The sequence below is a fragment of the Equus quagga genome, chromosome 4 (assembly GCF_021613505.1).
Source record: "Equus quagga isolate Etosha38 chromosome 4, UCLA_HA_Equagga_1.0, whole genome shotgun sequence".
NCBI classification, from domain to species: Eukaryota; Metazoa; Chordata; class Mammalia; order Perissodactyla; family Equidae; genus Equus; species Equus quagga.
The window spans coordinates 112,562,909-112,577,079 of NC_060270.1; the positions used below are offsets into that span (position 1 = coordinate 112,562,909).

General features: G+C 41.8%; 1 protein-coding gene across 2 annotated transcripts in view; it reads left to right on the plus strand.

The window, feature by feature from the left end:
- MAP3K20 (mitogen-activated protein kinase kinase kinase 20) overlaps window positions 1–13,070 on the plus strand; it is a 167,095-nt gene extending 154,025 nt beyond the window's left edge. For both annotated transcript variants that reach the window (XM_046659428.1, XM_046659429.1), the window contains exons 17-20: window positions 3,463–3,579; window positions 5,641–5,715; window positions 7,424–7,574; window positions 11,745–13,070. In XM_046659428.1, coding sequence (XP_046515384.1) covers window positions 3,463–3,579; window positions 5,641–5,715; window positions 7,424–7,574; window positions 11,745–12,445 — 1,044 coding nt within the window. In that variant the 3' untranslated portion in view covers window positions 12,446–13,070. The remainder of the gene's footprint in view (window positions 1–3,462; window positions 3,580–5,640; window positions 5,716–7,423; window positions 7,575–11,744) is intronic.
- Window positions 13,071–14,171: the final 1,101 nt, after the last annotated feature.

Sequence of the window (14,171 nt, forward strand, 5' to 3'; positions counted from 1 at the left end):
TACCTACGTTTTAATGAATGGATAATGCCCCCTTTGTCTTATAACTTCTTTGATTATGGTTTTATTGCTTCTATAGCTATCTTCTTTTATGGTTCAGGTAAAAGGATTTCTTTCAGATAAGAGAAAAAGAGAATTTAAAAAGTAAAAGGTCTGGGGGCCAGCCCAGTGGCACAGCAATTAAGTTCACACGTTCTGCTTTGGTGACCCAGGGTTCACCCGTTTGGATCCCAGGTGTGGACCTACGCACCGCTTGGCAAGCCATGCTGTGGCAGGCATCCCACATATAAGGCAGAGGAATATGGCCACGGATGTTAGCTCAGGGCCAGTCTTCCTCAGCAAAAAGAGGAGGATTGGTGGCAGATGTTAGCTCAGGGCTAATCTTCCTCAAAAAAAAAAAAAAAAAAGTAAAAGGTCTGTAACCCTATCATGTATATACTTGTTTCTCCAAGTTGAACTTTGGGGAACAAAGAAGCAGTTGCTGCAGGAGACGACCTTTGGCCACTTGATTTTTGGTTATAGGAGCAAAATCTTCTCTGGCCCTTCTCCCTCCTGCCTGTTGTCAATAGCTGGTCCCATTATGGAGCTCTAAAAACCATCCAGTGAGTCCATCCTGCCACCCCTCCCAATCTCCCTTCCTGATTGGTATCTCCTCCAACTTTGGAGCCAGGCAGCCTTCTGCTGTACAATCCCACCTCCACCACTTATTGGCCAGAAACCCTAGGAAAATTCCTTAATCCATCTGAGCTTCATTTTTCTCACTCTCCTAATGAGAAAAATAAACATAACTTGCAAGTTTATTATGAATATCAAATAAAATAGCATAGTGGAAGTACCCAGCAACATGCCCAGAGCCCAGTAAGCACTCCACAGGCGTGAATTCTCTCCTGCAGCAGCCCCTTCTCAACATAGAGCTCCTCTGAGCATGCGCAGCGTAGCTGCTCCGAGCACGTGCACCAGATCGCATCTGAGCATGCGCATAGGAGGGTCTGCTTCCAGGACGTGAGGTCATGGAGGAGAGCTCAGCGTTGTGAGATGGGAGAGCAAAGCAGAGGGAATCAGGCATATGCCCAATGCTCAAGGTCTTTTAACTGTTCTTTTGACTAACTTAATTCTAAAACTTGACAGGCCAAAGAAACAGAACTAAGTAAACTCGTGTTTTCTAAGGTTTTTTATTCCAGCCGCTGCCTTGAGGAGGCTCTTGCAGTTTCGGAGAAGAGCAATCGTGACTCCAAACGGTCGTTATCCTGCCCAGTTATCTCAGGCCCATGTTGCCAGGGTAGCAGTGGCTGCCAAACAAAGAAATACTGAGAGATTTGTCAGTTCTGAGCCACTAATTTGACTTCCGTTAGCCAAGAGCTAGGTTTTCACCTTATTGAATAGACCTTTTCCTCACTAATTGGCTCTCTGTCTTGGGAATGTGGCTGGGCGAAGAGGGTCAGTCCCCTCAGGCATGGGCCCTGCCTGGTTCTACAGTTCGTCATGACGCCCTCCTAAGACATCAGGCTCCCCCAGCTTCCTGTTGCAGCCAACAGGTTTTCAACAGCCTCTTTGTTAGTGCTCTTCCATAATAATTTTGTCTGAGCTTGCTCAGGAAGCGTTCCAGGTCCCCTCCTATGACAGCATTTTCTAGTTTCTGCATGTAGGTGCTCAGTACATTATTTAATCTCTCAACATCCTTCATTCTTCAAATAACGTAAGAGAGAAGGTGAATTTATGGTCCAAGGGTCAAATTTGGTACAAAGACCTGCCTTTCTTTTTCCTTTTAATTGTAAACACAGTGTTTATCCCTCAACATTTTTATTATTAAATTTTTCATACAGCAAAGTTAAAAAATTTTAGAGTGAACCCTCGTATACTCACCTCCTGGGTTTGACCATTAATATTTGCTCTACTTGCCTTATCACATATCTGTCCATCTATGTAGCCCATTAGCCATCTATCAATCCCTGTTTTTTTATGCATTTCAAAGTCATTTGCAGACATCAGTACACTTCCTCCTGAATACTTCAGTGTGTTAGAGTTCAGTAAGAAATGCACACATCTCAGCATACATTCGCTGAGTCTTGACAAATGCATACACCTGTGTAACCCAAACCCCTACCTACCAATAGAGGATTAGCACTCCCAGAAAGTCCCCTCACGCCCCTTCCCAGTCAATCCCCATCGGCAGAAGCAACCACTCTTCTGAATTTTTTCCACCATCGATTAGTTTTGTCTGTTCTAGAATATCATATAAATGGAATCCTTAGATTGTTCTTTTTTGTGAGTTTATCCATGTTGCTGCATGCATCACTAATTTTTTCCTTTTTATTGCTGACTGACATTCCATTCTATGAATACACCACAGTTCTTCCATTCTGTTGATGAACTCTTGGCCTGTTTCCAGTTTTTTGGCTAATATGATAAATCTGCTACAAACATTTCTGTATAAGTCTTTTTTTCATTTCTCTTGGGTAAATACCTAGGAATAGGTGTATGTTTAGTTTTATAATCAATTGTCAAAAGTTTTCCCAAAGCGATTGTACTATTTACACTCCCACCAACAATCCAGTGGCTCCAAATCCTGGCCAACATTTGATGTTATCAGCCTTAGCCATCTGATGGGCATAGAGTGGTATCTCATTTTGGTTTTAATTGACATCCCCCTGATGACTAATGGTGTAGAGCACTTTTTTATTACATGGTGGTTTCACTGAAAATTTAATTAGCGTGCCATTGTTTAAAAAATCAAAAAGTTTCACATAAGAATCCAGATATCCAGCTTTTCATGAAACATTAAAGGACCTAGCAAGACTGGGCTCATATTCCCACATGGGTACAATCAACAGAAGCTGAATGGTGGCTGTCCCTTTAGGTCCGTTACCCTTTAGATCTCCAGAGTCCCCAGTACTCTCCCCATAACTCCCCAGTACTTAAGCCAATTATCAATTGCCATACATTCACATTTGCAGTGTCGTTTTCCTTCCTGTTAAGAGGAAAGTGAGCTATTTCTTGAACCCATGTCATTATCAATACTGGAAAAGTGAAAGGTAGGTCAAGAGGGCCTTATATTTCAAAAAAAGTGAGAAGACCGTATTTCTTTGTGTCATTGAAAAAATCTTTCTACAATGTTTAATGTGTAAATTAAGCATGTCTATTTTGAAAGATTACAATTTACGGCTCTGTAATGAAACTGCCTGGCTTTTCTCCTTTTTAGTATCTGCCTGGCCCCTTTCGGAGTTTGAGTTTGCAAGGCCTATAATAGAACACTTAAACTGATCACTTATGTCTGAAGACTGCGCTAACTGGGAGTTATTTAGATACATAAAGAGATCTAATTTTGTGTCCTTTTATTGAAAAAAGGAAAAAAAAAAACCCACTGCAATAATACTTCATTTAGAATACTTCATGTGTTATAAAACATTGAGACTAAAAAAATTTGTTTCGCTGTCTCAAATTCTACAATTTTGCTTTTAATTCCAGGATTGTAAGTGGAAAATGTATATGGAGATGGATGGGGATGAAGTTGCAATAACCTACATCAAAGATGTGACATTCAACACTAACCTACCTGATGTGGAGATGTTAAAGATGACAAAGGTAGGGTTCTATTTATGGCTTAAAAGCTTTTTTGAATTCACGGATATCAAACAAAGACATTAAAATACCCCAGCAGTGTGCTTTTGTGCTTGTCGGTGTTCACATCAGCTCAGCCTCAAACTGGCTGTTGGAAGGCACATTTTATTTAGCAGATTGAGATCATAATAGTTTTTTGTTAAAATTCCTCTCATGTTGTGTGAACTAAAAAGTACTACAGAAAAAGTGTCGTTTAATTTTTTTTATTTTCTTCCATATTTCTTTTATGCTTAGTCTGTCATTTATTAAAGGAAAGAAAATGCTAAGGATGAGAATATTTACCTCGAATTTTGGGTCATTTTAAACTTTGAAAAATTTGTAAGGAGGAAGGCTTCGTTGGTTGTGTTCAATTTCTTGAAGGACTGAGATAAGGTTATCCATGAGGCACATGTTGAAGTCTTGATGGCTTCCTTGAGGTCACGCCTCTGAATTCCTGGAGTGGCCAGAGGACATGTTGCTACTTTCAGGTCAATGGTAGAAGCATGTCCATTAAAACACTGAAGAAAGAGTTAGAGAAATGCTTAGCTTCTCCTCAAAATGGAAAAAAAGTCAATTCTGTTCCAATCATACTGAAAAAATACATATGAGACTTCAGTTGTGGAAGGTCAACAACTCAAGTAAATAACCACGATGTCAATAGGACAGTCACCCTAAACTTCACATAAGCCATTAACTCTAGTACACTATTAATGGTGTATTTGGTTTCATTGAAGAAGATGGGGCTGGTAGCAAAGAAGAAGCAGGGGACATTCACAAGTGGGGAAGTAAAGAGTCTTCAAAGCCACAGTATTAGAGTTGCAAATATGTTCCCTTCCCAGGCATAACATTGCTCAGCACCCAAGTCCTTTTCATTTACAAGTATATTCATCAGGTAGATAGAGTTGATATTCATTGTTGGAGTCCCCTGAGTAACTGGGAGTTATTTCAGTGGGGTTACTTATCTGTAAAGGTTATGATCTAGTTTCAACTTTCCTTTATTTTGTGGGGACATACTATGTTTTGATGTCTTGAAGACTGGACAGATACTTTGTCTTTCCTCCATACCTGTGCTGTCATGGGTTGCAGGTGTTCATTGCTTCAGTGTCATTTAGAAGCAAGATCCAAGTCATTGCTTGCTGACAGAAGGAAGTTCCTCACAGCACAAATAACAGGGTGGAGTTGTAAAACCGAATACAGGTGTTTCTGCTATGATGCCGTATACGCATTCCTGAGGAACTGCATCTTCTGCAAAATCATGCAGCTCCATTAACGGGGCCTTTAGGAAAGCTGGATTGGGGCAGACCACTCAAAATCTGCAGAACTTTATAGCACCAACAGAAACAATAACAGTCCTAATTAAAAAAAAAAAAGCCCAGTTAAATCTCTACTGCATTTGCTTTGTACCCATCTCACGGTCAGTCAGTCGTTTGCAGCCTTAAACCTGGAAGGAAGGGTGAGGGGTGGGAAGAGAGTGGAGAATCACTTCTAATAAACACCATTTTCATCCGAGTTAAAGTAGGATCCAAGGCATAGTCTTTTTAATTCATCCTTTGTTTTAATATAGTGGGGAAATGTCACCACAGTTTCATTTGCACGCACAGCTTTGCTGATAGCCCTTCGTAGTGGAAAGCAAAATGGTGTTGAAGCCACTAAACCAACCACTGCTTGCACTCAAGGAAGGCACTTCTGGGTCTTCTTATATTGTTAAAACTTCCTCTTAATTATGAGAAAGCTTTCTGCTGATACTTAAAAATATTAGCATGAATTAATGACTTGATAGGATTGAGTGATATATGAGAAAAGAGAAGATTGTGGGAGAGCGGGGCTAGCTGTTTACAAATATATGAAAGGATGTATTATGAAAACGAAAACCCCAAACATTAGCATGTTGTGAGTCGTCACATGTGAACCAACATGCCTTTCACGATAATCTGACATCGTGTCCTGTTTGCCAATTGTGTATGGGGCACTGGCCTCCAAGAATCATGCGGTGTAGCAGGTCAGGCTGTGTAATGGCTCTCCGCCATCCTGACTTTTGTTTTTCAGCCCCCATTTGTAATGGAGAGGTGGATTGTAGGAATAATGGAAGATCAGACTGTAGAATGCACTGTCACATACGAGGTAAGCTGGGACAGGGGCTGGTGGTGGCTTCACCATCAGTTACTCAGTAGTGATTTATTTGTTTAAAAATTGTTGGAAGAGAAACTATTTAACCAACATGAATATGGGAAGATCAATAATAATAATTGTTCTAACAAAGTGTTGGGAAGGAAAGAGACTAGGATACACTTACCTGGATAAAGATTGAGGTAGTGATTCATTCATTCATCAGTTAATGGTTGAGCACTTTCTGCATGCCACGTACGTAATGTGTTCGGTACTGGGGATACCAAACAGTGATGAAAGCAGAGCTTTCCTTCTTGGTGCTAAGGGTTTAGGGGTAAAGGTACATCAGTGATTCTCCACCAGGACAGAGCGCACCTTCTATTACGTGGCGGGGGGGGGGGGGGGGGGGGGGGGGGGGTGCTTTCTATCATCAAAAACATATTCCATGTATTTTATATATGGAAAAATAGAAAAACTTACACTTTAAAAAATATGCTATTCAAATTCATTCATTTAGCAAATACCTATTGACAGGTACTGTGCTGTGATTGGGATAGACTAAATCTGTGCTCTCTTGAGGCTGATATCCTAATGGGGGGGAGATAGATAACTAATAGGTGACAAATAAGTAATGTCAGAGAATGAGAAGTGGTAACTAGAAAATAGTGCTACTGGGATGTTAGATTGGGTGGTCAGCCAAGGCCTGTCTCTGGGGAGGAGGCAGCAAGAAATGGCAGAGGAAAGTCAGATGCTAGTTCCTGAGGCACAGAGAACAATGACAAGCCTAGGGAGGTGGGCGGGGCCAGATCAGAGAGCCTCATGGCCACCGTGAGGAGTTTGGATTTACGGTAAGCACAATGGGAAGGAAGCCAATGGGGTGTTTCACACAGTCTTGTAAAAAGCGCTCTTTTTAGTAACTGGACAGTTGGAACAGCCAGTTTTCATCTCTGCCCGCCTTAGTTCTGGACACACACCACCCCAAATTCTTTTCTTCTTCTCCTTCTCTTTCCCCTTCCTCTTCCTCCATTTCCTGCCCCTCCTTCTCCTTGGACTCCATGATGATATGCTACTTGTGTCTGTAATGGTCACTTCAGGGTTTTTAAAACATATTTTCATAACCTTATTGAATCCTGAAAGGCTCTTTAATCTGATTTGTGACACCTGGTGATGAAGGGGTTTCGGGACAAGAAGGTGGGGTGTCTCAATCTGGTGCCTTCTCCTCTCTCTAATCCTTATTCTTAACTCTCTAGCCCATCTCGCTGTGGCATCTGTGCCCCTGCACCCTCCGTGGGGTAATTAGTCCCACCAAGCTACGCACACTCACCCTGATGGGCAGAGGTAGTCCTGAGCGGAACAGCGGTCAGATTTTTATTTATTCACCAAAGTATCTGTTTTCAAGTACTATAAACAGAAGAAATTGGTTTTCATTTCTTATTAAACAAAGAGTTAAGCTGATATTTGCCAAGTATAATAACTGCTGAGAGAAGACAACCACATTTTTTACTACTATAATTCACTAAGGAATAAAGTGATTAAAATTTTCCTTTTAGTCAAATTACCATATTTAAATCTCTACTGCAAACTGTACACATATTTCACCTAATGCGCATGATAGTGTTCTAAGGAGTCAAATTGAAGTGACATGAGAACCTGGTTTTCTTTCCTTCCTATTTTATAAACGTGTATGTTTGGTCCTGGGTTTGTCTTTTTTCTTTTTTTACAGAGTGATGTTAGAGCTCCAAAAAGCACTAAACATGTCCATTCAATTCAGTGGAGTAGAACGAAACCTCAGGATGAAGTGAAAGCCGTCCAACTTGCCATTCAGACGTTGTTCCTCAACTCAGAGGGCAACCCTCGGAGCAGGTCTGACTCAAGTAAGTGAGATGTGTGCAGACTAGGTTCCAAGAATTCTCATACCAGGGGTGTGTGCCAGTCTGGGAATAGACGTGGATTTCTAGTAGAATGCGTCCTTCTATTTTTAGAATATTGGTTTTATAAACAGATTATATGGAGAGGAGTATTTATGGATTTATAAATATGAGCATATTATAATAAATTTCAATATTTGGAAAACTGATTAAAGATGAAAATTAATAATTATGTTATATTGGTAAATAAAAATATATATGTATATTTATACACATATATATTTAATTTCAAAAATTGTAGATTAAGATATGAGTCTTCTTCTGTGTCCAGCAAACATTCCTGTGAAGCCACTGCTACACTGGGGCAACTTCTTGGGTCCTGAACACCACGGATACATCAGAGCATAGGAGTGATAGGGGAGGGGAGAGGGAAGGAGAGGGGAAAGAAAGAGAAAATGTGAAATACATATGATGGCTGGCGGTGATAGTGATTACAGATGACATACAGAAACAACTTAGAAGTAACACAGAGGAAGGCCAGCTGACTGACTGTTAAATCGCCATTATGTAGAAGCTTCAGGGAAGAGGTTCTGACATTCACCTTCGCAGATCCGCTCTAACAGCACCCACAGTTGGACTCTGCGGGACTGCGACAAGCTGGGAAACACATGGTTGATGGATGCGTAAATCCCCATGCAACTCACTTTTTACCATGAGAAATATACCTGCCAAATAAACCAAAACGCGTGTTTTCTGATCAGTGCATTTTCTTTCTCAATAAAAAAATACACCTGAGAAGCCACATCAGGAGGTTCTTTGGTGGCATGGAAACAAAGTACCCTGATGGCTAGTGTCACGGAGTTATGAGAGGCTAGCTTAGATGTCCTCCATTGTGAGGACTGGCTTGCCAAGCAGACCAGATGTTTTTAAATGTCCACCACCCCAGGGGCCCAGAATCCTGAGTGGTACTGAAAGCCCACCAGCAAATTCTTTGACAGCATGCTGGACCTGCCTTCCTGTGTCAACACAGTTGATTTGGTTATTTTCTTTCACAGTCATGAGAAGACATTCTGACCATCAAGATTGGGCTTGAGTTTTTACCATGTCTTCTCAGCCACAAACACATTTTCAAACATCTCTTAGAACGTGCTGTTTCTGCACAGGGCTAACCGTATAATAGATGTTGATTCTCACTAGCTTCCCTCTCAGAAGGCACTCTCTTCAGTTCTTTTATTTGCTAATTCAACAGTCTTGTCTTGCGTGCATACTGGCATGCCTTTAAGAACTTCCTACTATAGTAATTTTTGCCCTCCTAAATAATTAATGTTTATAGGGCACATTTTACTTCTGTAGGGCTTTCGTAGCCATGATCCCATTTGATCCCTGTAACACCCTCGTGATATCTGTGGGAGTCTTCTCTTTCCACTTCTGCTGTATTTTTCTCTTTTACTAAAAATTAGTTTTCTTTCTTTTTTTTCTGCTTTTGTTAATTCTATTTTATTTTGGTTTTTATTGAGGTAACGTTGATTTATAACATCGTATACATTTCAGTTGTACATCATTATATTTCAACTTGTGTATAGATTACATCGTGTTCACCACTGAAAGTCTAGTTGCCATCTGTCACCATATACATGTGCCCGTTTGCCCCTTTTGCCTTCCTCGACCCCTTTCCCCTCTGGTAACCACCAATCTGTTCTCTGTATCTATGTGTTTGTTTGTTGTTGTTATTTTATCTTCCACGTATGAGTGAAATCATACAGTATTTGGCTTTTCCCCTCTTACTTATTTCACTTAGCATAATACCCTCAAGGTCCATCTGTGTTGTCACAAAAAAGTTTGTTTTCTGTTTCCCAACCCATATGACATAAAACAGCTGCCACCCACTTCCAAGTTTTATATAGTTCAAATTCCAGCACTTTGAGAATCATCAAATACATAGGCACATTATCAGTCCTAATTCCGGATTCCCTGGGGTAAGACTTTTCGGTGCTATTTTTTTCAAGTGTTCTCCTCTAGACCAGTTAACTGTATCAAGAGGGGGAGGTGGTGGTGGGTGGCAGTGCCCATGAGGTGAGGTTGGTGGTGAGGACATACTGTGTGGCATACTGTAACCACACGTGTGGAGACAGGCTAAAGACGTCCCCAAAAGAGGGCAACAGGCAGACATCTAATAGTTGTCCTCTGCTTCTCTTAAATCTAAATATTTGGGGAGAAAACAAATTATTTTCTCTTTCTCTAAGAGTGTACGCAGGTATAGTCAGCACCCTTCGATCTCCCACTTGAATGGCTCTGGATAAACCTTTCCTTCTGGAAGGTTGACTTTAACTGGAGAGGTTGCAGGCTAGGAGGAATTGACCTCCCTTTGGCTTACTCCAGTTTTAGCTACTTTGCCTCCATTCTTTCCTCCTTGTCTTTCTCTTTCCCTTTCCACGTGAAAGCTCAGAGGATACCGCCTGAATCAGGATATATTTTTCTGATGCAAGTAACAGCAAATCCAACTTCAGCTGGCTTCCTCCCAATGGACCAAAGTGTGGTCTCAGGACCAGCAGCCTCAGGACCACCTGGCAACCTGATAGAAATGCAAATTCAGTCCTGCTGAATCAGAAACTGGCAGTGGGAACCAGCAGTCTGCATTTTAATAAGCACTCCAGGTGATTCAGAGGCATTCTAAAGTTCTCAAACCATGGGTTTTAACTATAATAAAATTTATTATCTTCCAAAATGAGCAGTCCAGAGGCAGGCCAGGCTCCAGGTGCAGTAAGATGAGCCAGCTCAACCACTCTAAAGACAGGGAATGAAGGTTTCCTTCTCTCCTTTGCCCCCACTGTGTTTCCATCATCACATAAAGACCAGGCAATGTGCAGGGGAAACGGGAGGTCAATCTCCTCCCTGTTCTCATGCTTAGGAGTGACAAAGACCTGCCCAGAAACCCCCAGCAGACTAACCCTCAGGTTTCTTTGGCCAGACCTTAGCAACTTGCCCATTTCTAAACCTGCCATCCCTCCGTCTGGCTTGGACTAATGAAAGTCTGTCCCTGGTGCCAGAATGTGGTCATCTTCCCCCGACGCACATGGCTCCACGGAGGGGGTTGGACACCAAACAAAATCAGGGCTCTGTTGAAAGCTAAAATTTCAGAGAAGTCAGGGTGAAGGAAAGGTGGCATTGTGGTTGAATGAAGCCTGTGAGGAGTGTCTGGATGCAAGAGGTCACCTGTACCATGAAGAGTCACTCGCCTCAGAGGTGTGGCTCACCTGTGCAGAGCAGTGATGAGGGCTGCTCGCTGGCAGAGAGAAGGGAGCACGCTCTGTCCCTCTCCAGAAGTGCCGTCTGACAAGCAGGGCCGGATAGCTCAGAGAGGACCACCAGGGAACCGGACTGTGGGCAACATGGGTCAGGCCTGGGGGAAGACAGGAAAGTTCCAAGGCCTGGGGAACTGCTTAGTCACCGAATTATAGTTTACTAAATGGTTCTTGTTGTTGTTTACTTTTACCTTAACTTCTTCCTGTTTGACATGAAGCTTCATTTTTCATGCAGAAAATGCTTCTTATTCCTGAACCTCAGGAATCTCTCCTCTGGAAATATGAACTGTCTTTCTTCCAAACAGTCTCGGGCTGTCCCAGCCATTGGAAGCCGATTTCTTTTATCTGCATTTAGGGATCTTGAGGATTTAAAAGTGCTGGTTGACAGAAAGACTTTTGTTTACTAAACATGCCCCTGCCATCCAAACACACCTAAACAGCAATTTCTAGAAGTAACAACACCGCTAAGTGGGAAGAAGATGGGATTTAGGTGCAGAGGGACCTGGGATTATTAGCTGAGTAACCTAGGCAAGTTACTTGACCTCCCAAGCTGCAGCCTCCTCATTTATAGAGTCAGGTTATTAGTATGTACCTGAGAGGGTTATTGGGAGGATTAAATGAGATGATGTAAGTAAACCCTATGGAACAATGCCAAGCACAGGGCATGTACTCAGTAAGTGCAAATGCCCTTATTTTTTTTAAAAAAAGTGTTTATAATAATAAAGGAAATGTCCTTATACCTAGACTAGAATTTCTATGAATGGGAAAGCTTACAGCATCCCAAACAGGCTTGAATTATCTGGGGATAGGCTTATTAATTAGGCATGCAGCTTTGCTGTGGCTTAAAAGATGCTCACTTCCATTTCTTCTGCAGGTGCTGATTGCCAGTGGTTGGATACTCTCAGGATGCGACAGATTGCATCCAACACCTCTTTACAGCGCTCCCAGAGCAATCCTATCCTGGGGTCGCAATTCTTCCCATACTTCAACGACCAGGATTCCTACGCTGCTGCTGTGAGGCGGACCCCGGTGCCCATTAAGTATCAACAGATTACACCTATAAACCAATCCAGAAGCTCCTCTCCTACTCAGTACGGACTGACCAAAAACTTCTCTTCCCTACATCTCAACTCCAGGGACAGTGGCTTTTCCAGTCTCACTACTGACAACTCTTCAGAGAGGGGTCGATACTCAGGTCGAAACAGGGACAAATACGGTCGTGGTAGTGTCTCACTCAATTCTTCTCCTAGAGGAAGATACTGTGGAAAAAGTCAGCATTCCACTCCTTCAAGAGAAAGATATTCTGGAAAATTCTACAGGGTTTCTCAGTCAGCACTCAATAGTTACCAGTCACCTGACTTCAAGAGAAGCCCGAATGACCGCCATCAACCCAGGACCATACCAGGAATGCCTTTGCACACTGACACTAACTCAAGAGCCAGTGAAGAGGAGAGCAAAGGCAGCGAAGGAGGATGGACCAAAGTGGAATACCGTAAGAAGCCCCACAGGCCCTCTCCTGCCAAGACCAACCGAGAAAGAGCCAGAGGGAACTACCGTGGAAGGAGGACCGTTTGAGAAATTGAACTAGATGACTTTTTCTAAGCAGGCTTTTGTGTTTTTTTTAATGCAGTGAATTTTGACAGTATGATGCCTTCAGAAAGAATTAACAGGACAACTTTTCTATTTTTGGATTTTGGGAATACCTTTTAATTGAGACTTCAGCCAAACCAGGGCCAAAATTATGGATGTTGGTTGCCCAATGATGGTAACTGGACTTCAACATAAGTATCCATATTTCCCCCCCTGAATTAACGTTTTTAGAGGAGGGGATATGCCATCTTTTTACCCTAACCGCTGACGTTCTGGTTAGCAGGGCCTGGACGAGGGTGAGGTGATGTGGAGCATGTGTTTTGGGTACAAAATGTAAGGGGGCACCAAAACCCTCAGTAATCAAGGTAAATAATATTCTAATGCAATATTTAAATAAATGAAAATTAATGCAAAAGATTTTGTGATAAACAAAAAATCAAAATTCTCGATAAAGACAGGATCAATGTTACTGATTTTTCTTTTTGCCTAAAGCTTCACTATGGCTTGGCAAGGCACTGTTACTGATCCTGTCTTTATTTAAAATTTTAATATTTTGTTCGTCATAAATTTTTGCATTGATTTTCTCTTTTAAAATATTGCATTAAGGGGCTGGCCTCATAGCTGAGTGGTTAAAGTTCTGCACGCCCCACTTCGGCGGCCCAGGTTCGCGGGTTTAGATCCTGGCGCAGACCTACTCCACTCATGCTGAGGAGGCATCCCACATACAAAAGCTGGAGGAGGATTGGCACAGATGTTAGTTCAGGGCCGATCCTCCTCAAGCAAAAAATGAGGAGGATTGGCAACAGGTGTTAGTTCAGGGAAAATCTTTCTCAAAAAAAATTGCATTAAAATATCATTTATCTTGATTAACTGCGGTGGTGTTTTTGTTTGTTTGTTTGTTTTTTGATGCTTCCTTAAATTGTGTGCTCATGGCCAGTGCCTCACCTGCCTTTTTCTAGTCTCAACGCTGCTGGTTAGTATTTATCTTAGTAAGATATTTGGGTTTTTATCATAGTCCAAGCTGAACTGATTTGACTTGTCGTTTTTAGGCAATAAAAAAGATTATTGAACTTAATGTGGATTATGATGCATATCTCATTTATTAACACTCATCAGAAACCAAAGATCTAAATTGCCTAGGAGATTTGTGGTTATTTCTTTCCCAAAGCTCCCAGGGACTGCCTTTGAATATTATTTTCCACATTTTACCAAAGGAGGAGCAAAGAGGGGAAATCAACAGTGCATAAGGACTTCCTGGGATGGCAGAAATCTAAAATCTAAAAGAAAACAGACACAGAGCAGAATATAAACATCACAAGCTAAAAGCCAGAGAAGCTTAAAATTACCAACATCCTTGTTAGAGCCAGACAGTAAATACCATCTTTGCAGCAAGAAAGCTCTAAGCAGCTGGGGTAAAGAGGTAAATGGTGCGGGTGGGAGGACAGGCGTTGTGGGATCCAGCTTGTGAAATCCTTCCTATTTTACAAATCAAAAAGTCTATGTCCAATAAACAAATGTTGCTTTCAATAGAGTCTGAGATTCTGTTCAAGTTTCACTGACCCTGAATGTCCTGTGTCCTTTGCCCTGCATAGGATTCTCAGGGTTCTGGGGAAACCCAAGTGGCACCTGAATTCTGTGAGGTTGAGTTGTCTTTTAATAGAAACCGGTCATCGAGTACATGTGTGTGTCCCCAGAGTAGCTGCCCTGCTGT